Source organism: Halichoerus grypus, chromosome 8 (genome assembly GCF_964656455.1).
Source record: "Halichoerus grypus chromosome 8, mHalGry1.hap1.1, whole genome shotgun sequence".
Classification (NCBI taxonomy): domain Eukaryota; kingdom Metazoa; phylum Chordata; class Mammalia; order Carnivora; family Phocidae; genus Halichoerus; species Halichoerus grypus.
The window spans coordinates 149,271,039-149,293,495 of NC_135719.1; the positions used below are offsets into that span (position 1 = coordinate 149,271,039).

Here is a 22,457-nt window from a genome sequence, read left to right on the forward strand (position 1 = left end):
GTTGGGCCCAACCCCAGTCCCAGAAAGGGAAAGTGCTCCAGTGGGAGCCCTGCAGCCGGGTGTGTGACCTCGGGCGAGTTGCAGGTCGCTTCACCTTCCTGAGCAGTCCCCTTTCTAGCAAGGCTTGATAATGAGAGCGAATGCCAGGCACCCAGCAAACGTGCTTTCTGGCCACAGCTGTCCTTGCCTGCGCCCACTTCCCCTTAGGGCGCCTCTTCCAGCAGGGCCCCTTCCCGGGCCTCCCTGAGTGGGAACGCTCCACCCGGAGGGAGCAATCCTCCCGCGGCCCAGGGAGCTGGGGTGGGACGGTCCCTGGGACCCCGCGGGCCGAGAGTCGGGCGAGCTGGGGTGGGCGCCGCTCTGTGACGCGGGCAAGTGGTCCCGAGCGCGGAGCCCCTTCCAGCCAGCCAATCAGCGGCGGCCGTCGGACAATGGGCCCGCGGCAGGCTGAGCCCGGTCCGCCCTGGGTGCGGTTCCCTGCGCCCCACAGACCGCGGCGACGCTCGGCCAGCCGCGCCACCCAGCCCGGGCCGGTGGCAAGGAGTGACACCCCCGCTCCCCTCGGCGGGGCGCGCGCGACTCCGGGCTCGGGGACGCAGGCAGCCCCGGGTCGCACTCTGCCTTGGCCTCCGCCCGCGGGTTTTCCGCGGCTGCCGCGGGCGGGGCGAGCGGGCGGCCGCGCGGGGGCGGAGTCTGCGACTATTTCAGGCGGCGCCAGGCTCTGCTGGGACAGAGGCGGCCCGGCCCGGACACAGTAAGTGACCTCCGCCCGCGCCGCGTCTGTCCCCCGCCGCTCCGCGCGGCTGCCCGCCCGCCTCCACCCCGGGGTCCCGGCCGGCTCCCCCGACGGAGCGGCCGGCACGGCCCGACCGAGGGGGCACAACGCTCCGAGGGCCCCAGGCCTCCGGCAGCCCCATTTCTAGGGAAACTGAGGCCGCTGCGGCGCGCCAGGGTGCAGGGGGCCCGGGTTTGGTCCTGCCACCCGGGCCTCGGTCCTGCAAAGGGCAGGGAGGGAGGAGGCTGGGGGGAAGGCCAGGGGTCTCTGCTCCTTTTGCAGAAGGCTGGCTGGCCAAGTTACTTTGCTGCCTGTGTCTGGGTGTCCTCACTGGGGGGGTGGCTGTGCCCTCCCTTTCCCGGCCAGGACAGAGGAGCCAGGCGCCGAGGCCATGGGAGGCTTTGTGGGCCTCAGCCCTGACCCAGGAAGGAGCATAGGGGGTGTGCGGTGCCTGAGGAGAGGCTGGGAGGTCAGGAGAGGGTGGCGCTGGGGGGCCCAGGCTGTGGTCACATGATATGACTGAGCAGGCCCCTTTTGTCAGTGTGCCCAGCCTAGAGCCCAGGCTTGAAGGAATGCCTTTCCTGCCCTCTTCTGCTCTACCCCGGTGCTGAGCGTGGCTTGATGGACACAGGGACACGGGACACATACCCTTACGAAGGCTGGCTGGGCGCCAGCACGGGGCTGCGCGGTTTTGCTGATTCCTGCAGCTATACCGTGGGGGGGGGGGTCTTCATGCCCATTTCACAGATGGAGGTAGGGAGGTGTCGTCCACACGCTAGTGAGTGGTCCAGCCGATCCCCCTGCCGCTTCTCTTTCCACTGCACCAGCTGCCTCTGAAAATCAAGGCCTGGGATGGAGCCCAGGGGGCCGCTGCAGGACCTGGAAGGGTGAGGAGGATTTTATACCAGAGGCAAGGAGGCAGTGATGTTATACGGGGACCGGCAGGAGCCAGGTCTGAGGTCAGATAGAGCCTAGCACGTGTGTGTGTGCGCGCAGAGGTGAGGCTGGTGGGTCAGGGTGGCCCTCTCCCTCACCCTAGCTGGAGAGCAGAGGTGGGGTCTGCTCAGTCAGGGTGGTGCTAAGTAGCCCCAGCCAGTGGCCGGAGCAGCTCCTGTGGGTATGTGGCGCGACAACGGGATGGATTAGGAGAGGGAGCTTGGCCAGTGGGTGGGCAGGGCAGAAGAGCCTCGTGGCCTTGCACCTTGGCTCTGCGGCTCCCCGAGCACCCCTCACTTGGCCCTGGAGGGGAACTCTCAGCCCAAATGGCACAGGAGAGGTGCTTGAGGTCCAGCAGTGTTGGACTCTGCTGAGGGCATTTGGTGAAGCCATTTGGGAGAAACTCGGGCTTCCTGCCCCCCAGGTGGCTCTGGCCAAACTCAGGGGTTGTGATGAGGCCCAGGGTAGTTGGGCTGGTGGGGAGCTGGTAGGGGCTGTGGAAAGAGTCTGACAGACCTACTCCATGCCTGCTATGTGCTTGGGGCAAGCACCTCCCAAACCCCCTCCCTGCCTCAGTTTCTCCTGGATGATGGGTCATCCCATCTGCCTTGCAGGGCTATTGCAGAGGTGAATCAAAGTCATAGTGTTGCACGAGTCACAACTCATTGTACTTACTCTTGGGTGTGTGTGGGCGGGGCAGGCGCTATGGTCCTGGATCGCCCCAGTCATCAGGGAAGCCTGACCCTATCTGCTCGCCACTCCCAGCCCTGCCTTTCTCCCCTCTCCTAGGCTCAGCCCTGTTCCCCATTCACTGGTCCTGGCCTTGCTTTGATTTTAGCCATGGTGCTGGGGAGGGTGCTGCTGGGCACAAGGGGGTCCTGCATCTCCGAAAGCAGCCTGCAAGGTGGTGGGGGACATGGAGGCAGGAGGACCCAGCACCGGGTGATCTGAGTTTCAAGCCTAAGCTGTCAACCATAGGGACATTTCCCTGGATCAGTTTTGTGCAATGAGGATGATACACCACCACCACCACCCCCAGAAGGGAATGAGGAAGAGATGGGATGGACAGCAGGGAGGGCACAGAAAGTGGAAGCCTTTGTGATGATGATGTCACCCCATTTGGGAGCAGCCAGGATGAAACGGGAGCCAGGAAGCCTGGTTCCTGGCCTGAGTTCCTGGGTGACCTCAGGCAGCTCGGTGCCTCTTTGGACCCCTTGTCCCTGCTGACATGTGAAAGTCTTCAAGGTCTTTCCCACCCCTTGAAGTTTGGGAGGGCACCATGATTTCTAGACCTGAGCCGCAAGGCCAAGATAGGGGATAGGACTCTGCTTCCCAGAGTCCCAGCCAGAGCAGCCGTGTTTCCGCTCGAATCGTCCCTCGGTGGCTCCACGTAGACAAGAGAAGAACCGGGCGGGAGGGAGGATGGGGTGGGGAGGATGGAGCCGCCTCTGGCGCTGCGACCTTTCTGGACCTCGATCCTTGCTCTGTGCGGTGGGACAGTACTGTGCTCTGCCACCTGTCCCAGGGTCTCATGGGATGCAGGATGGAACTCATGCCCTCCAGTCCTTTCTCCTTGCCCAGAGGGTGGGCTGCCAAGGAAGGATTTGCCAAAATGAAGTGAAGGCCCCCTCCATCTGGGAGACTTGGCATCTCCAGATCCTTCCCTGCTTCTGGTGATTTGGGGAGGCACTGGGGGGTATTGGAAGAGGAATTGTGGGTGCTGAGAAACTGGTGTCCGGGGAGGGAGCTGAACTGTGGGTGCCCCTCTGGGCCAGGAGATAGCCAGACCCTGATGGTCGTCCGGTGAGGAGAGATGGAGCGTGCTCGTTGCTACCACCGCGGCTGTGTCCTCGGGCCTGTCTACTGCAGCTGCTCTTTCATTCCCTCTCCTCTTGCCCATCCACAGGCCTGAGCCCGGGTGATGCTGAAGATGATGACTTTCTTCCAAGCCCTTCCAGGCCAGCAGACGGTGCCAGGGGTTCTTGACTTCCCCGGAAGTTCCCCGAAGTTGCCGTCCACCTCCGAGGTGGAATCCGAGGCCTCCATGTCAGAGGCCTCTTCTGAAGACCTGGTGCCACCCCTGGAGGCCAAGGGAGCCCCGGAGAGGGACAAGGAAGAGGCAAAGAAGAAGAAGAAGAAGAGGCCAAAAGGACTGGCCGACATGTTCAGCGTCTTCACTAAAGGGAGGAAGAAGAAAGGTCAGCCCAGCTCAGCAGAGCCAGAGGGCGACCCCGAGTCCCAAACTGAGTCCAGCCGCCCGCGGCCCACAGGTAGGCTGGGACCCCAGGCGGGGTAGGGACCCGGGATCAGAGCTGGCCGGGGCCTGGGCGGGGCTGGGGCTCATCCGAGGGAATGGCCCACTCACCCCGGACACAGGGAGGGCCGCAGAGATGGGCTTGGCCGGGTCTCGTCTGCCGCCTTTCACCTGCGCCGCCGAATCCTGGGGCCGGCAGGCGGCGGCGGGGCTTCGGTCCGGTCGGGGACACCGACGGGCCCCTTGGGGCGCATCCCCTCACCTGTCGGGCGCGCGGCCTCCTCTCCCGGGGGCGCCGGCGGGCGGGCGGCGCTGACCCCGTGCTGTCCGGCGCAGTGGAGGAGCTCAAGGCGGCGCTGGAGCGCGGGCGGCTGGAGGCGGCGGGGCCGCTGCTGGCGCTGGAGCGGGAGCTGGAGGCGGCGGCGGCGGGCGGCGAGAGCGCCGAGGAGCTGGTGCGGCGGCAGAGCAAGGTGGAGGCGCTGTACGTGCTGCTGCGCGACCAGGTGCTCGGCCTGCTGCGGCGGCCCCTCGACGTGGCGCCCGAGCGGCTGCGCCAGGCCCTGGCCGTGCTGGCCGAGCAGGAGCGCGAGGACCGCCGGGCGGCGGCGGCGGCGGAGGCCCAGGGGCCCGGGGCCCCGGCGCTGGTGAGCGCTCGCCCGCGGCGCTGGCTGGAGCGGTGGCGGCGCGGGGTGGCGCAGGCGGCCGAGGAGCGCCTGTGTGCGCGGCCGGCCGCGGGCGCCGAGGGCCGCTCGGAGGCCGAGCGCCTCTTCCTGCACATGGGCCGCACCATGAAGGAGGACCTGGAGGCCGTGGTGGAGCGGCTGAAGCCGCTGTTCCCCGCCGAGGTGGACGTGGTGGCCGCCTACGCCCAGAGCTACCACGAGCACTTCGCGGCCCAGCTGGCGGCCATGGCGCAGTTCGAGCTGTGTGAGCGCGACACCTACATGCTGCTGGTCTGGGTGCAGAACCTCTACCCCAAGTGAGTGGGCGCCGCGCTCCCGGAGGCTGGGAGACTCGGGAGCAGGGCCTGCGCTCCGTCGGCTTTGCACTGGGAATCCTTGATTTCCTGGCTTCAGCCACGTTCTACAGTTGGGGAAACTGAGGCACGGGGAATGGCGGGGACTTCATCATTCATTCCTGAGCTCCCAGTCTGAGGAGCGGGGTGAGGCGGTGACCATCCAGAGCAGGGGGCGGTGGCAGAGGAGACCGGGGACTGTGGGAGCCACCAGCAGGGGCCCTGAGCAGCCTGAGTCGATTGAGGAAGCCATCCCTGAGGTGGTGGAGGAGGAGGAGGGAAGGAGGAGGAACCAAATTCTGCCTGCTGCTGGAAGGAAGAGAGGCAGGCAGGGGAGGGGAGAGGGCAGGCCTGGAAGAAGGTGGAGGGAGGGTGGTGTTCCCGACCAGGGGAGTCATCTTCGGCTGCCCGGGCTGAGCCCTGAGGCTTCCTGGGAGTTGTGCAGAGCTGGCCAGTGTTTGGATTTACCTGGCAGGCTGTGGGGGCGCTCCGGGCAGCCCAGGGAATAGGCGCAGAGCAGGGCCATGTGGCCATTGTGCAGGCTCACCCGGTGAGCCCACGGCAGAACTGGGTTCTGGTCCCAGGGGCTCAGAGCTCCTTGGGTGGAGGCCGGCTCTGAACAGAGTGCCTCAGGTACCCTCTGATTTACCCGGACTCCCTGGAGTCCTGAGCACATCTGTCATTTGTCCCAGCTGGGTGAGCAGTGCAGTGCTGGGTGGGAATGCCCAGGGCACGGGAGGCCGGGGCTTCCTGGGGGGCTGACTCTGGCCCCCAGGGTAAAGCCTGCAGGAAGCCTGGGCGTGTGTGAGCAGTGACTGAGGGTCTCGGGGACACATCTGGGTGGTCGGTGGCCTCGGGGAGTGCCAGTGGCTCCGCCTCCAGCGGGGGGCCAGAGGAAGGATGCCGTGGAGGTGGTGGGTGAGTCAGCAGGGCATAGGGAAATTGGCATAGGGCAGGGATGGCGGGCTAGACAGGCCAGTCGTGAACCAGTTTCTCCCTGCTTATTCTGACTCACCAGGAAATACTGGGCATTTGCACCTCAGCCTTCCTGTCCCAGTGACCTCAGGGCTTTTGGCCTGGGGCCCACTGGGGTCGGCATGGCAGGAAACTGAGGCCAGCAGGGCAGAGCCCTGGGGAGAGGGAATGCAGGGGGCTGTCGTTGAGGCCTGTGTGGCCAGAGTGGCCAGAAGACAGGGAGCACAGGGTCCCAGCCACATCCAGGTTGGGAGAGGGGTGAGAGGGCCGTTCTTGAGTGTCCGGGCAGACAAAGGCCCCTGAGGAAGTGCCAGGGAGGGCTGGACGGTCCCTGGGGCTCCCGGATCCCACACAGGCGCCACGAGAGTGAGTGGAGTAGCTGGGGTGGGGCAGCCCTTCCTGCCTGCACCGACCCGCCCTCGGGGGGCAGCAGGGCCGGCCTGGGGGTGCTGGTCCAGGGCTGGCAGGATTCCCAAGGCCAGCAGGCCTGGAGTGCAGTGAGGGAATGAGGTGGGGGGGGGGGGTGGAGAGCGAGCGGCTGGTCTGCGGCCGAAGGAGCCGTTTTGTACCTGTGTGAGCTGGAGGCCTTGTGGCAGGGAGGGGGCCAGACTCCAAAGTCGTGCTTGCTGGGCGGAGGAGGGACTGCTGGGGCCCAGGAGGCTGGAGAGCAGGCCCCTGCAGCCACCCAGGCGAGAGATGATGGTGGTGATTAGGGCCTCGGGCGGGGTGACTTGAGGCTGATCTGCTTCAGTAGGAGTGGATGGGGGGGAATGAGTCAGAGCAGGCATGAAGATTCCAAGGTTTCTGACCCAAACCCAACTGCACAGACGGGGACCCATCCTCTGAGCTGGAGAAGCAGGGATGGGGGGAGGGCGATCAAATTCTGGGCCTGCGGGAGACCGAGGCTGAGAAGGTGGGCTCTTGCATGAGTGCTGGTGCTAAGTGGGTGCAGTCTTTCTCATGCTAGCCCCCCTCTGCCTGCAGTGACATCATCAACAGCCCCAAGCTCGGGGGAGAGCTGCAGAGAGTCCAGCTTGGGAGCCTTCTGCCCCCCAGGCAGATCCGGCTGCTGGAGGCCACGTTCTTGTCCAATGAGGTGGTGAGTCCAGCGCCATGGACCGGGGCCAGGGCAGGGCAGGAAGGAAGCTACGGGAGGCTCGAAGACAGGTGGGACGCAGGCAAGGAGCTTGACAGGGACTCCCACGTGGGCCTGGCCGATGGGCTCTGTGCTGCCCTGACCTGCCTCTCCTGCCCCCAGGCCAGCGTGAGGGAGCTGATGGCCCGGGCCCTGGAGCTGGAGTCACAACGCTGGGCCCGGGATGTGGCTCCCCAGAGGCTGGACGGCCACTGCCACAGCGAGCTGGCCATCGACGTCATCCAGGTAACAGAGCCCGCCCGCTGGGCTCTCGCACGGCCCACGCCTACCCCATGTGTGTGCATACGCGTGCCCACTCTGAGCACCGCCCCCCCCTTGTGCCGGCCTACCCGCTCTCCCTCCCCGTCTCAGCTCACCCCTCCCCCTTGCAGATCATCTCCCAGGGCCAGGCCAAGGCCGAGAGCGTCACCCTTGAGCTGGGCGTGCAGATGAAGCACCTGCTGCTGCTGGAGTTGGCCGCGTTCCTGCGGAGGTGGGTGTGCGCCTGCCGGTGCCGGGGAGGGGGGCCTGGTCCCTGGAGCCACTCTCTCAGAGCCACCTGCGCTCCGTGTCCCACTGGGGTATCCAAGCCAGATCAGCGTCCCCTTCCTGCCTCTGGGGTGTCTGTCATTATGAGCAGGAGTCCTCCCCCCCCAGCCCCCCCCCCCGAACCTCCCACCTGAGCCCTGAGAGCCTCGGGTGATCAGACGGCTGAGCAGGAAGCCCTTAGCACTGCAGCCTCCAGCTGCGAAAAGGATGCCCCAGGAGGGACTGAGGCCCTGGCCTCCCTTCTGCAGTACCCCGGGTCTCCAGCCCTGCATTTCTCTTGGCTGCCTCCCTCCCTGCCTCTGAGGACTCCTCCATGTACCCCTTGCCTTCACCCCCCCGCCCCCGTCTTCCAGCTATAGAAGGATCTGGGGGGAAGGAGTGGGGCCGCAGGAGCTCTGCAGGGGCCTTGGCCCCACTGGCCTTGGGCTGCAAAGCCAGTTACTGATGTTCAGGGGCTAGCAGCCCCTCCCCGGGGGCCGTAGGGAGCCTGTCAACCTGACACGAGCTCTGTAAGCCCAGGGGGCCTAGGGGGCGGGCCGGAGGCTGCTATTGTCCCAGTGTTTGTGCTGATCCTTGCATGTGCCCCTTCCGGTTTCACCAGCTACCAGCGAGCCTTTGATGAATTTCTGGAGAGATGCAGACAGCTGAGAAATTACAGGGCCAATGTCATTGCCAACATCAACAACTGCTTGTCCCTCCGGTAAGGGGGTAAGGGCACTAGGAGGGGTTTGTGGGAGCGGGAATTGGGAATCGCTGGGCCTGCCGGGCTGTTGGAGGAAGAGGATGGCTGGGAGGGGGAGGGGAGGCCCGTGGGGGCTGGGGTGGGAGGCACAGCATGAGCAAAGTTGTGGGATTACAATGGGCATGGCTGTGGGGAGATGGCCGGGGTCTGTAGGGGCGGCAGCAGCAGCAGACATTTATCAAGTGCTGCTGGGTCAAGCATCATGCGAAGGATTTATTCCTTATTTCATGCTTGTAACACCCCTCTGGAACAGATGCGGGGTTGTGTCTCGGGCAGATGTGGGTGAGGAGCACGTAGTGCAGGTGTCCCTGCGGGTGAGCAGCTAGGTGCTGCCTCCGGAGCAGGGATGGGACGGTCCGGACCTGCTTCCACAGGGAGTGGGGAGTCATGGAGGCTTCTAGGTGAAGAGATGGTTTCGGAAGGTTTGCCTAGGGCCAGTAGGTTCTCTGGGTAGGGGACTGTAGTCTGGACAGGGCTGGTGTTACCTCCCTGCCCCATCCGTGTCCTTCCAGGACCTCCGTGGAGCAGAAGTGGCAGACCCCACAGGACCTCCCGGGCCACCTGCTGAGCCCCCTGAGTGAGCTCAAGAGTCACGGCTTTGACACCCTGCTCCAGCGCCTGCTCGGGGACCTGAAGGTACTGGAGCCTGACTCCCCACTCCCTGGGGTGCCTGCTGAGCTTAGCTTTGGGGGGACGCAGAGAGGGACCCGGAGGGGAGGAATGGCAGAAGCAGGAACCCAGACGTGTGTGGCCAGCTGTCGTGAGGCCTGTGCCACCGCAGTGACGGGGGCCACAGAGGGCTTTTGGCTTCATCCCCACCACTTCAGCCTGGGCTTGGCCTCAGAGGGGCCCCTTGGGCTGGGAACCCGCAGAGAAGCGTTAGTGCCTCTCCCCGCACTGAGACTCAACCCGGTCCTGAGCCTCTGTGCTCCTTCTCCGGCTCCCCCAGGCCCTCCTGCCTGCGCCCCGTCCCCATGCCTTCCTCCCAGCGGGGATGCTCAGAGCCTTTGGCAGCCGCTGCCCCATCTGCTGTGGGCCAAGAAGTCCACAGAAACCCCTGGGCTCCCTTAGCAGAAGGTGAGGCAGGGGTCCCTGAAAGAAAGAGGAGGAGGAGTTCCCTGCCTGTTTTCCGCGGGAGCCCGCCTTGTCCCTGCTGCCCAAGGCGGAAGGCCGTGGGTAGCCAGCCGGGGGTGAAGGCCGGGCGGTGACCCTGGATGGCTTGGCACGGGTCCTCACAGGCCCCGCCAAGCACAAGTCCTTGTTTATGCAGGAATTTATTTATTTCAGAGGGGGGCGGTGGAAAAGGCCTCAAGGCAGGCAGATGGCCGGCCTGGCCCCAGAGCTGCAGCTGGTTGACCTTGGAGGAGGGTCCAGGGACCCTGTCTCCACTTCCTGTCTGGGAACAGGGCCCCGAGTTCCGCCCAAGTTCCCTGGGAGTCCTCGAGCCCCCCCCCCCCGCCCCCGCGCTGGGCCGCGAGTGTCGCTGTGCGTGTGTCTGCGGCCGGCGGGCCTTCCTCCGCAGGGTGTGACCAGACATCCTGCCTCTCTCCTGTCGCAGCCGCTGTTCAAGAGGTTCACGCAGACCCGCTGGGCGGCCCCGGCGCAGACCCTGGAAGAAATTCTCTCCACCGTGGCCGAAAGGCTGCCCGAGTTCTCGGAACTGCACGACTGCTTCCGGGAGGTGAGCGGGCGCTGGGCCGGCGGCTGGGCCTGGCGGGGGGCGCGGGGCGCGGGGGGCAGTGGGGACACACGCCCTAGCACGCGTGCGCGGCGCACACACACAAGCACACGTGTGCACCCGGCCCTGCCCGGACTCCTGGCTCCGAGGCCCGGAGGGACGCCGGGGAGCCCCCCGCCCGCGGCTCACACAGCCCTGCCCGCCGCCAGGAGCTCGTGGAGGTCGTGCACCTGCACCTGGTGAAGGAGTACATCATCCGCCTCAGCAAGCGCAGCCTGGTGCTCAAGACGGCCGAGCAGCAGCAGCAACTGGCCGAGCACATCCTGGCCAACGCCGACGTCATCCAGCGCTTCTGCACCCAGAACGTACGTCACCTACGCTCCTGCCTGCCCCTCCCCCAGTCCTGCGGGGCCAGGACCGCCTGCGGGCCTCCCCAGCCCTGACGGGTCCGACCCGAGCTCTGGGCCCTCGGGAGCCCTCCGGGGAAGCGGCGGCCCGCCTCCAACCAGACCTATGCCTGCAGGGCTCCTCAGCGACCTGGCTGCAGCACGCCCTCCCCAAGCTCGCCGAGGTCATTCGCCTGCAAGACCCCAGTGCCATCAAGATCGAGGTGGCCACTTATGCTACCTGGTACCCCGACTTCAGGTGAGAGCAAGGGCACCACGGGCCGGGGCCGTCCGCAAGGCCCTGCTGGCGCTGGGCAGAGCCTGGTGGGGCTGGACTCGGGACTTCAGGGCTGCTAGAGCTGACACCCGCCTCGGCGACGCCGTCCCAGCACTTAACCCTTGCGGAGTGCTGGCCGAGCGCCGGACACGGTGCTAAGATGTTACAGTGGCTCATTCACTGGAACTTCACTACAGCCTTATGAAGGAGAGGCTTTTCATCCCCATTCTGCAGAGGAGGCCTGGAGAGCTTGAGGAACTTGTCCGAGGTGACACAGCTAGCCAGGGGTGAAGCCAAGATGGAAAAGCCAGGTAGTCTGGCTCCACAGTCCACACTTTTAGCCTGATACGATACTGCCCCCCTTAGAGGGGAAACTGAGACCAGAGAGACTAGGGGCCTGCTAGAAGCCATGCTAAGCTGGGATCCAGCCCTGGGGTCAGAGTGGAGGCTTACCCCCCAGTCCTCTGAGGATCTGGTGAGCTAGGGCAATTGTTTTTCTAGGCTGAGTCCTCTGACATGGTAGGGAAAGTTTGAACAGTCTTGATTTGGATTGCTTAGCCTAGTCCAGCCTAGTCTAGCCTCTGGTTGATCCACTCCATCCATCTACCTGCCTAGCTACTTATTTACACACTCACCCATTCATCCATCTACTCATACAAACACCCATCTACCCATCTACTCATCTCCCCATCCGTGTAGCTATCTATCCATCTGCTCACCCACCCTTCCACCTATCTATCCAAACATCTGTCTACCCATCTACCCACTCATTCATCCATCCATCCATTCACCTACCTATTCATCTACCCATATACCCATCCATTCATTCATCCATCCACCCATCCATCTACCCACCCACCAACCTATCCATCCACTCATCTACCTACCCATCCATCCACCCACCCATATAAAAAATCCATCTACTCGTTTACCCTCCACGTAGCTATCCATCCATCTGCTCACCCACCCTTCTACCTATCTACCCAACCATCTATCTACCCATCCACCCACTCATTCATCCATCCATCCATCCATTCACCTGCCTATTCATACATCCATCTACCCATCCATCCATTCATCCATCTACCCATCCATCTATCCACCTACCCACTTATCCATCCACTCATCCATCCTCCATCCATCCATCCAGCCAGCCAGCCATCCTACCAATTATTGAGTGGTTTCCTGTTAAGTGCCAGGCTCTGTTCTAGGTACTGGGATGCAATGAAGTATAAGACAGACCAGGTAGCAGCGCCTGGGTGGCTCAGTCGTTAAGCGTCTGCCTTCAGCTTGATCTGAGATCGAGCCCCGAATTGGGCTCCCTGCTCTGCAGGAAGCCTGCTTCTCCTTCTCCCACTTCCCGTGCTTCTGTTCCCTCTCTTGCTGTGTTTCTCTGTCAAATAAATAAATAAAATCTTTAAAAAAAAAAAAAAGACAGACCAGGTCTCAGTCCTCCCTTGTGTAGCTTACAACCTAATGCAGGTTAGTAATAATGAGGTAATCAGGCAAAGAAATACAGTTATGATCTGTAAAGATTGTTTAACCAAGGTTGTGAATGACAGGAGGTGCTGACTTTAGAGATGGGAAATCTTGGGGGAGGTGACATTTTCCCTGAGGCCCAAAGTGTGAGAAGGAGCTGCTCATCTCCAGAGTGTGGGAAAGAACATTTCAGGAGGAACAGCCAGTGCAAAGACCTGAGGCCGGCAGGAGTTTGGCGCACGCTAGGGAAGGACAGGTGTCTGGGGCTGGTGGAGCACAATGGGCAACAGAGACAGTGACCCCGTCGTGGGCAGGGGCTTGGCTGCAGGGCCCTGTGGCTTGGGCCAGGAGTCTGGGGAGCTGGGAAGAAGTGTGAGTAGGGGTGTTGGTGACTAGACTGGACTGACAGGATGCTCTCCTTGCCAGCAAAGGCCACCTGAGTGCCATCTTGGCCATCAAGGGAAACCTGTCCAGCAGCGAGGTCAGGAGCATCCGAAGCATCCTGGACGTCAGCACGGGAATGCACCAGTCTTCCAAGCCCCTATTTTCACTTATAAAGGTCGGTTAGCTTTCCCTGCAGCCTGGCCTGCTTGTGAGCACCCAGTGAGCATCGGACACCACCCCCCTTGGTGGGCAACCACTCCACTCCACGGCCCCTCAACAGGCTTCGTGCCTACTGCTGCAGCTTCTGCCCAGCCTCGGCTAAGGCGCAAGCCCCTGGGCAGCTGGAATTGGATAGGACTGGTTTACGTGCCCGTCCCGTGCGGGCGGGAGCACCCATTGTGGGGAGGCAGTGAGGCAATCCCCAAGAGACTCTTTATAAATGACGGTTGATCATGCATGTACCAATGGAGGGAGCTGGGAGGGAGAGTGGCCAGGGTCAGAGATCCCGGGTCACCTCCGGTCCATGGGGCCCCTCCACAGTCTATCATAACTGTCCTCCTCATGGCTGGGTCTGAGTGCCTTCCCAGCTGCCGAGGGCCAGGGGCTGAGCCTCACCCATCCCGCCTCCTCTGGCCCAGGACTACGGTGAGTGGGGCTCAGCATGTCCGTGGAATCGAAGGCAGAGCTAGAAAACAAGGAAACAGTGAACTCCCATCTGGGCCCTGGACATCCTGGGTCTTCCATGTAGGGATAGGCCCGGTGTGGGGGGGCGGGGGGGCTCCGTGGGGCCGCTGCCTGGAAGTCAGCCTGAGGTCTGGGCAGGGCACGCTTGACCTCTGACCCCTTGGCCTCTGGACCAGCGCCCTGTTGCTGCTGTGACACACTTCCACAGACATGGTCATTGAAACCAGAACTGACCTTTCAGCTCTGGGGGTCAGAAGTCCGACACAGGTCTCAAGGGCTAAAGCCAAGGTGTCAGCAGGAAGATTCTGGGGGGAATTTCCTTGCTTCTCCCCGTTTTTAGAGGCTGCCTATATTCCCTGGCCTGTGGCTCCCTCCATCTTCAAAGCCAGCAGTGGCCAGTCAAATCCTTTTCACATCACAGACCTCAGATCTCCTCTCCTGCCCCCCCTTCCACTTTTAAGGACCCTTTTGATGACCTTTGGCCCACCATATAACCCAGGATCAGCCCCTATTTTAAAGTTAGCTGATTAACAGCCTTACCCCACCTGCAACCTCAGCCCCCTTTGCCACAGACCCTGACGTAATCCCAGGTTCCAGGTGTTAGGATGTGGGCTTCCCGGCGTGGGAGACATGATTTGGTCCCTCCATGCACCCCCATCCACCCCCTGCCCTGGACGGTGCCTTATCCCACGCTGGGGAACACATGGCTCCGGGAACGCCCCTAGGCCTCTGCCGACCCCCGAGGCCCGCTCAGCATGAGAGGGCGCAGGTCTGACGCAGGCAGGACTCGGCCTCACGCCTCTGAGCGTGCTGGGGGGGGGTCTGGAGCCAGCACCCTCGGGTTTGTCCCCCCCTCTCCAGGTACCGTGGCCAGGAACTGGCCCATGTAAATGGTGCACAGGGCCTTTGTACGTTTGTAGGAGTTAGTGTGTTTGACGTTGTTAATATTATTTTTGATAGCACTGCTTTTGTATGTATGTATTCAGGACAGGGTGCGAGTTTTTATAGCTTAATATAAACCTGATTTCAAAAGTGGCTTAGAGTGATTCATTTCGGGAGCCAGAAGGGGCAGCGGTGGCTTTCTCAGCCTCCCGGGGCCTGGGAAACCCTGTCTCCCCAGGCTCTGTGGCACGATCCCTGTCCCCACCCCCTGGGAGTCCAGCCCTGTGGCGCCTCCTCCCCCTTCTCACCAATGAGCATGAGCTGGCGGGGGGGGGGGGGGGGGGGGGCTGCCTATGGGGCACGATCAGTCATTTCGCTCTTTTGCACCTCAGTTTCCTTACCTGTAAACAGGGGACCATAAGCCGGTTTGGTCTCCCCCACGTTCCTTTGGAGGATGAGGGGGGAGGGGTGGACTCTAGACAATCATTTCACCTGCACCCTTGTGCCCAGTGGGAACCTGCCCTTCTATTTCTGGAACTGACCTCACAGAGCCGCGGCTGTGGCCAGAGGAGCCCCACAGTCTGTCTCTAGAGATGGCCCCAGCTCACCTGGACACCAGTTCACCTGGCCCAGGATTTGGGGAAGGGCAGAGTCCCTAAGGACCAGAGTCCCCTCCATTCCACATAGCTGAGGGAAGGGCCCCCAGGGAGCCACATGTGGAGTCTGGGGGTCTGGGGGCCCTTTCAGCCAGTTCCAGGGTAGGAGAGAGAGGCCAGTGGGGCTGGGCTGGGCTGGGGCAGCCTCGCAGTGGGGAGCAAGGAGGGAGGGGGACTGGAGCCCTGGGACACCCTCCTCCCCCTCAGTTGAGCTGGGCCCACAGGTGCACGTGGCTCCCGGGGAACAGCCCGGTCCCAGGTCCCAGGCCAGCTGGAGCCTCGTGGGGGGGGGGTGGGGAGTGAGGGGTTGGGGGCAGGGGGTGCTGGGGCCGGCGCGCCCCCCCCTTGGTACTGCCTGCGGGAGTGAAGGCACTGAGAACCAGGTGGAAGCTTCAGATTGCTCCGGCCAGGCTGAACTGATGGACCTAAAGACATGAAAGGCTGGGGTACCAGGACCCCAGCCTGGCTGCAGCTGCGGCAGGTGGGGGTCCTTGGAGCCGGGGGCAGTGGTGAGGACCCCAGAGCCCCCGCACTGCCCCCCCACACTTGGGCTGGTGGAGCTCCAGGAGGAAAGAGGAACAGGACTCAAACGGGGTGGGAAGGGGCCGGAGGTCACCGGCTCCCACTACCACCAAGGGTTCCACTTCAGGAACTTCCCCATCCTCCCCCCCTGCAGGAAAATCCCCTTAGGGGAAGGATCTAACCCCAGTGGAGGAGTGAGTCACCAGGCTCAGGGCACAGAGGGGACAGCCTGGAGAGGGAGTAGCCACCTGCTCTCAGGTCGTACATAGACACGGGGCCCGGTGTGAAGGGGAAGGGAGTCCGTAGTCAGGGCACAAGCACTGATGGGGCCCTCCAACCCTCCCCCATCCCTGCTGGGGGGGGGCAGTGGGGAGAGTTGGCCAAGGCCGCCCAGAAGGACTGACATTCCCAGAGGCCCACAAAAAACACAGAGTAAGCAAACAAACAGTTCAGGTCCAAGTGCAGTGGGGTGATGGGGTGGGAGTGACTCAGTAGAGATTAAGGTGGGGCAGCTCCGGCTGTGGCCGTGAGGAGTGCTCACGCAGGAGGAGACGGTTGGTTTGGGACCCCAGACTTGACAAGACCACTTATGCAGACCTGGACAGAGCAGCGCAGGAGAGGGAACAGCACGGGGGTAAAGGGTAGGGGTGGGGGTGGTGCTGGAAGGGCTCCGGTTCTAGGGCAAGAGCTCCAGGGGTGGGTGGGTGAAGGTGGGAAGCGGGGCCAGATCCCACCAAAGAGGCAGGGGTCTGAGAACCTTAGTTGGGGCTGGGAGTTGGGGTCACTCCCGCTGTAAAGGCATTGAGGATTTTGAAGCGGCAGTTGGGACTGATGTGATGTATGACTCCGAAAGACCCCTCTGGCTGCTGCCTGGAGAATGGAGGGCTGAGGGGAGGCCAGGAGACCCTTTAAGGGGTGCTGGGGTTGCCTGGGGCAGAGATGATGTTGTCAGCGAGGGCTGCGATGTGGAGGGAGATGGGGTTAGCTCTGGAGCGGGGTGTGAGAGAAGAGCAAGTTCCTGAACCATCAGAAAGCCCCTAACCAAGCCAGGGGGACAGTGGTGCCACCTCCCAGATGAGGAAGGCCTGAAGGGAGCGGGAGGAGGCCTTGGGGGAGAGATTTGGGGAGTGAAGTTTGAGAGGTCTGCAGAAAGAGTGTGTCTCAGTAGATTGTCCAAAACCCAAGTGGGTGACAGCACTCTGCGTGGCGAGGTTGACAGCCGTTGGCCACTCCCACTAGCTGTGCTGGGAGGGTCATTTTACCCCCACGGAGGGCCATCTGGCAACATGGGTCAAGTCAACAAAAACTCTGTGAACCAGCCATTCCCCTTCCAGGAATGAAACTTTTTTTTTTTTTTTTTTAAAGATTTTATTTATTTGTCAGAGAGAGAGAAAGCACAAGCAGAGAGAGCGGCAGGCAGAGGGAGAGAGAGAAGCAGGCTCCTCTCTGAGCAGGGAGCCTGATGTGGGGCTCGATCCCAGGACCCTAAGATCATGACCTGAGCCAAAGGCAGATGCTTAACCGACTGAGCCACCCAGGTGCCCCTCCAGGAATAAATCTTATCCATACTCTAATATCCATGGAAAGTGATGCAGGTACCAGACTAGTCACCGTGTAGTAGCAAAGTGTTGGAAACTCCCTACCTGTCCATCAGTAGCCCCAGGCAAATAATCGTAGCTCACCAGACAATGGAGTACTATACAGCTGTACAAAAGCATGAGTAAGTTCTCTCTGTCCTGATGTGGGAATTGTTCCAATATAGAATGCCATGGAGAAAAAAGCACAATGCAGAACAGTTTATGGTGTGTTGCGTTCAAATAAATAAAAGTGGGGAAAGATATATAGAGAATTTTGTATCTTACATATCATATGTATTTATATAATATGTTCATTTGTATTTGCCTGTGTGTGCATTTAGGCAGCCTAGAAGAATACACCAGGAACTAATAAGAGTGATTACTTGTGTGTGGGCACACAGGTGTGTGTGTGTGTGCACGCACGCACACACACACCAGAAGTGAGGAGGAAAAGAGCAGGAGGTAGGAGGGTGACGGGGAGGGAGACAGAGATTGGGAAGGAGATAGTTCACTGTATGTCCTGTTTTAAATTTTTATTACTGAACCACATGAATGTGTTATACGCGAACATTTTATAATCTGACATTATTTGAGAATGGAAGCCGGTGTGGTGGGAGGTTCAAGGGAAGAGGAGATGAGGCCCCGGGTCTCGGGTGTGGGATTGTCCAGCAATGTCAAGTGCCCTTTGAAGTGGGTTCATCGGCAGCCTGAGATTTTCTCCAGCCAAGTTTAGTCCTCAGGTGTCCACCCAGAGTCCCAGAGTTGGGTTTAACTGAGAACAGGGCTTTGGTCAGGTGGTCACACCAGGCTCACCGGCATGACCCCGGGGGCTGGGCTGGCAGGAGGACTGAGTGGAACCAGACTGAGTGAGAGGAGGGGCGGGGGGTGGTGGAGGACTGCTGGGGTAGAGTCCCAAGAGGGAGGGAGTCACAGAGGAGGACGCTTACAGTTGAGGTCATGGAAGTGATGCAGTTACTGGTGAGGACAAGGGGTGGGGTGGGGTGGGGGCACGATCTTGAGAGAGTGTGCTGACACTGGGAGGTGCTGAGGGCTCAAGGAACCAGGAGGCAGCCTGTGGATACTGAAGCCCCCAAGAACGCTGACGAAATCATGGGGCTGATGTCCTCTGAGGACGCCAGGGAGAGACCCAGCGGTGAGCGGAGGGCAGCAAGGGCGAGAAGCCGGATGGTGTGCCTGCCAGTGTAGGTGGGCGCTGATCAGCTTTAGCCCCTGGCTTCTGTCCCTTGTCTAGAGCAGGAGACAGTCCCGGGACTTGGTGGATGGATCAGGTTTGTGATGGGCCGTGCCCAAGCTCAGGTGAGAAAGCTGTGTTGGGGTGACCCCAGGAAGGAGTGGTACCCTGATTCTCTGAGCCTGCTAGGTGGGTGGTGCATTAAGGATGGCAGTGCGTCAGGTGGTTGATGCTCCCATAGGCACACTGACTGTCCCTGCAGAGACACCCTGAGGGCCTGGGGTTGTCAGGGTCAAGAGGGGCTAGCCTGGGCTAGTTCACACACAGGCCGGAAGGTTCTGGAAACAAGCAAAGGTGAGCCTGGTCCAAGAGTGCTTTTCCAGCTTCTGCTTGTGCTCATTTGCTAATGTCCCCGTGGTCAGAGGCAGTCACACTCACACAAGCAGGTCCAGATTCAAGGGCTGGAGAAACAGGATCCCCTCTGATGGGAGAAACTGGAGTGTTTGTGGCATTTCCCCCAATCTGCCTTGTGACTATAGGTACTTACATGCTTCCCTTGTGAAACACAGATTTGCCCCATCCCCAGATCGCCCAGTCTCATCCAGTCATAGATCAGGCGGGCCATGCATGATCTCTGACCTTTTAGTGGGACTGCATGTAGATGAGTTTCTCCAGCGCAACTCCTTGGGCCAGCAACTCCAGACCCAAACCCCATGAACTAAAAAGACAAGTCAAGTTGCCTGACACGCTCAACACAGAGTCGAGGTGCAGGGACAGGATGGCCACGGTTGGCGACCTTGTTTGGGGTGCCTGGGTGGCTCAGTGGTTTGAGCACCTGACTCTTGATTTCGGCTCAGGTCATGATCTCAGGGTTGTGGGATCGAGCCCCACATTGGGCTCTGCACCAAATGGGGAGTCTGCTTGAGATTCTCTCCCTTTCCCTCTGCCCTTCTCCCCACTTGCTCTCTCCCTCTCTCAAAAATCAATAAATAAATCTTTAAAAAATAAGGCGGGGGGCTATCGCTCAGAAGGCCGGCCACTGCATGCTGTCTCCCGGACAGTCCTAGACTCCACCACCCTGCGTCTGCGCCCGAGCTCTACCCTCCGAGGGGCCTTCCTTTGCCGTAACCAACGGCCCATGTTGGTAGCTGAGCAACTTCCTAGTCTTTCCATCACTCAGTGTCCAATCAAGAGTGGGGAACCCCCCAGGAATTGGAACAGGGGACGTTTAAAGGACTGTAGCAGGGGTTTGGGGTAACAAGGGGTCAGCTAGTAAGAGGATGAGAACTCCAAAAATACAGCCACCACCTGAGGGCTGAGGCAGAGCGCCAAGGAAGGGTAAATCTAGAAGAGTCTCCTCACCCCCCAGACCGGCACTGGGATTCAGTCAGGCCTCACTGGAGAGGATGCAGCCTTGGTGAAATTCACCAACGTGCTCTGCCGGCAGAACTTGCTGGAAACTTGCTACCTGGGATCCAGGTAAGCCATGCACAGGCAAGTGCTGTGCTCAGACTTGCTGCAAAGCCCCTGGAGGTCGAGGTCTTCGACCTTGGAGGACGAGGGCAGAGTAAGCTGGCCTTGAGGAGACTCGCCAGTTGTGCACTAGAACCCCCTCCCTCCTTTACTGTCTGTCCAGCACCCTCTGCTGACAGAGTTCAGCACTCTGCCAGTGGACAAGGGAGAAAGTTCCAGAATGCCCAAACAGGCCAATGAAAGATGAGTTTGGGCCAGGGAGGCAGGAGATTGACGGGAGGCACTCAGCTTCCACACACACTCTTCTACACACATCAGACTTTTATGAAAATGCCCGCCGAACACTGCCCACCTGTCCTTCCCACAAGGGAAGACACTTCACGGTGAGCAGACGCAGCGCCGAGAGTAACTGTATCCATCCCTGTGCGTACTAATAACCCCAGGTGGAGCCCTGTGAGACAGAGCCCCATCCTTCCTGGCTGCTGTCTCCCACCTGGCACCGTAACGGAATCTTCAGGAGGTCCCTCAGCCTTTCAATCAGGCCGCCACTTCCGGGTGAGAGGATATGTGGTAAGACCAGTGAAGTCCATGGCTGTGAGCCCACACCGCGGCATTTCCTTGGTGGGGACCTAATTCCTTGGTCAGAAGCAGTGCTGTGTGGATACCATGATGGAACATGAGGCATCCTGGGAGTCTGTGAATGGTGGTGCCAACAGCAGCATTAGCGGGGACAAGGAAGCCAAATCCATGTCCAGAATGTGTCTCTTCCAGAGGATGACTCATTGCCCCGTCCCTGACCGAAGAGGTCCAGGGCAATCAACCTGCTACCGGGTGGTTGGCTGCTTTCTCCAGGGAACGGGCTGTCAAGGGCTAAGCGCTGGTCTGCACTGTTGTCGGGTAAGGCACTTGGCAGTGGCCAGAGCACCTGGTAAGAGGAAGGCTGTGTCGTCGAGCCCACGAATAGCCTCCATCCCTGTCACCATAGCTACTTTGTTTGTGGGTCCATTGAGAAAGCACCGGAGTGGCTGGGGAAAGAGGCTGTTATGGGCTAAATTGTGTCCCCCTAAATTCATATCAAAGTCCTAATGCCCAGTACCTGAGAATATGACATTATTTGGAGATAAGATCTTTGGAGATAAGATCTTTGGAGATAAGATTAAGATCTTTACAGAGATAAGATCTTTACAGAGGTGAACAAGTTAAAATGAAGTCTTGAGGGTAGGTCCTAATCCAATATGACTGTGTCCTTAGAGAAGGGGGAATTTTGGAGGTAGACACACACATGGGGAGAACACCATGTGAAGATGAAGGCAGAACCTGGGGTGATGCTTCTCCAAGCCAAGAAATGCCAGACTTCCAGAGAACCACCAGCATGGAAAAGACAGCTTCTCCCAGCCTCAGAAGGAAGCAACCTGCCAACAACTTTCTCTTCAGCTTCTAGCTTCCAGAACTGAAACATACATTTCTGTTGTTTAAACCACCCAGTGGGTGGTACTTGTTTATGGCGCCCTAGCAAGCGAAGACAGAGGCTGACAGACATCTCTATGGAGCTTCGTTCTCTCACCTCATTATTAAGGGTCTCTTCTGGAGTGGATGCCCTTGGGTGGGCACTCATACCGTGTACAAATGTCTCCATAGTCTCTGTCCACTTGGAGATGTCCATCGACACACTTCCTCCCCAGTTTTTCTTGTCACCAAATTCCCAGTTCTGTTTTTTGTTTTTTTTTTTCCCCTGAGGCCCTGACCATCCGACCAAACTGTGAGCAACTGTCTAGGTTAGTGTAGATCTGTACCTCTGGCTATCTCTCAGTTGCGACCTAGTGGACAACCAAATGTATTGCTCAAAGTTCTGCCCCCTAGGGGGATGTTCCTTCCACACTGTCCAGGATCACCCCTGATTTCGGCTGCGGCTGCAGCTGCCCACAGACACATTGAACTAGCACATTGTGCAGACCCATCTGTCAACTAGGCTTGAGTTTTTCTTGCTCATCACTGCAAGAGGCCACGGGCACAGGCGGCAGGAAGGAAAGCAATGCAGTAGGAGTTGGAGTTGAAGGAGTCTGAGCCACCTTCCATGAACACTACTTGTGCCACCTGGACCTGCCTGAGCTCAGACTCTCACGTAGTACTTCCATATGATGATAGAATGCTGCCACATGCATGAAACCTTATGGCGAGGTGGGTCTAACAACTCTTAGCTCATGATGGGAAACTCAGGCAAAATGGTCACCAGTGTCCCATGGTTGGACATTCAGTCTCCATTGAATCCCAGATGAAGGTCAGAAGCAGTTTCTCAGAAGGAAAACAGTCATCTCCAGAAGAGAGCATAGACTTGCTCCCAAATTCTAAAGATCTGGCTGTGATTCTCCCATTGCCGCAAATCATGGATATCGTGAGTACTGGTGGATCTGCTGGATCATAGGGCCCAGGTGGTAGAGGGGCTGGTATGTGTAGAGCAGCCTGGATCTGCAGAACCTGGTCTCCTCTTAAAACTAGCTAGATGGATAATAGTACAGCACACTAAAACGTGTTGCTTCCAAAATCCAAGAAGACCTACCAAGCATTTGCCTCTTTTTTCATGGTAGATGGTAAGAGGCCCAACAACTTGTCTTTTAACTTATATTCAAAAATCCTCCAGACCAAATAACTCCCAGAAACTGAGAAATCACAGGCTCCTGAGTTTTTTGAGGGGAGGGGTGTTTCCCACTCTCAGGTTCACACATGTCTTCTTAAGGCATCTCACGTACTTGCTATTTCTTGTTTATCAGATCCAATCAGTATAATGTCATCAATGTGGTGGCCAGTGTGATCTAATGTGGAATGTTAAGATTAAAAAAAAGATTAATTCATAGAGATGGGAAGTAGAATGACAGTTGCCAAGGGCTG

General features: G+C 59.9%; 1 protein-coding gene across 1 annotated transcript; it reads left to right on the top strand.

Moving 5' to 3' along the window:
- Positions 1-669: 669 nt before the first annotated feature.
- On the top strand, positions 670-14,304 carry TNFAIP2 (TNF alpha induced protein 2). The gene is made up of 12 exons (XM_036099512.2): positions 670-754; positions 3,618-3,981; positions 4,302-4,944; positions 6,940-7,054; positions 7,214-7,336; positions 7,483-7,583; positions 8,241-8,339; positions 8,894-9,017; positions 9,940-10,062; positions 10,269-10,424; positions 10,583-10,704; positions 12,628-14,304. The coding sequence occupies exons 2-12, from the start codon at positions 3,633-3,635 to the stop codon at positions 12,767-12,769; spliced, it is 2,097 nt and encodes a 698-aa protein (XP_035955405.2). The 5' UTR covers positions 670-754; positions 3,618-3,632; the 3' UTR covers positions 12,770-14,304.
- The last annotated feature ends 8,153 nt before the right edge of the window (positions 14,305-22,457 follow it).

Excerpts from the sequence above, each read along its gene's own strand:
- TNFAIP2 (XM_036099512.2), top strand. The coding sequence starts at position 3,633 with ATGCTGAAGATGATGACTTTCTTCCAAGCCCTTCCAGGCCAGCAGACG. Across the intron at positions 3,982-4,301 it reads CAGCCGCCCGCGGCCCACAG|TGGAGGAGCTCAAGGCGGCG; the intron begins GTAGGCTGGGAC and ends TGTCCGGCGCAG. Across the intron at positions 7,055-7,213 it reads CGTTCTTGTCCAATGAGGTG|GCCAGCGTGAGGGAGCTGAT; the intron begins GTGAGTCCAGCG and ends TCCTGCCCCCAG.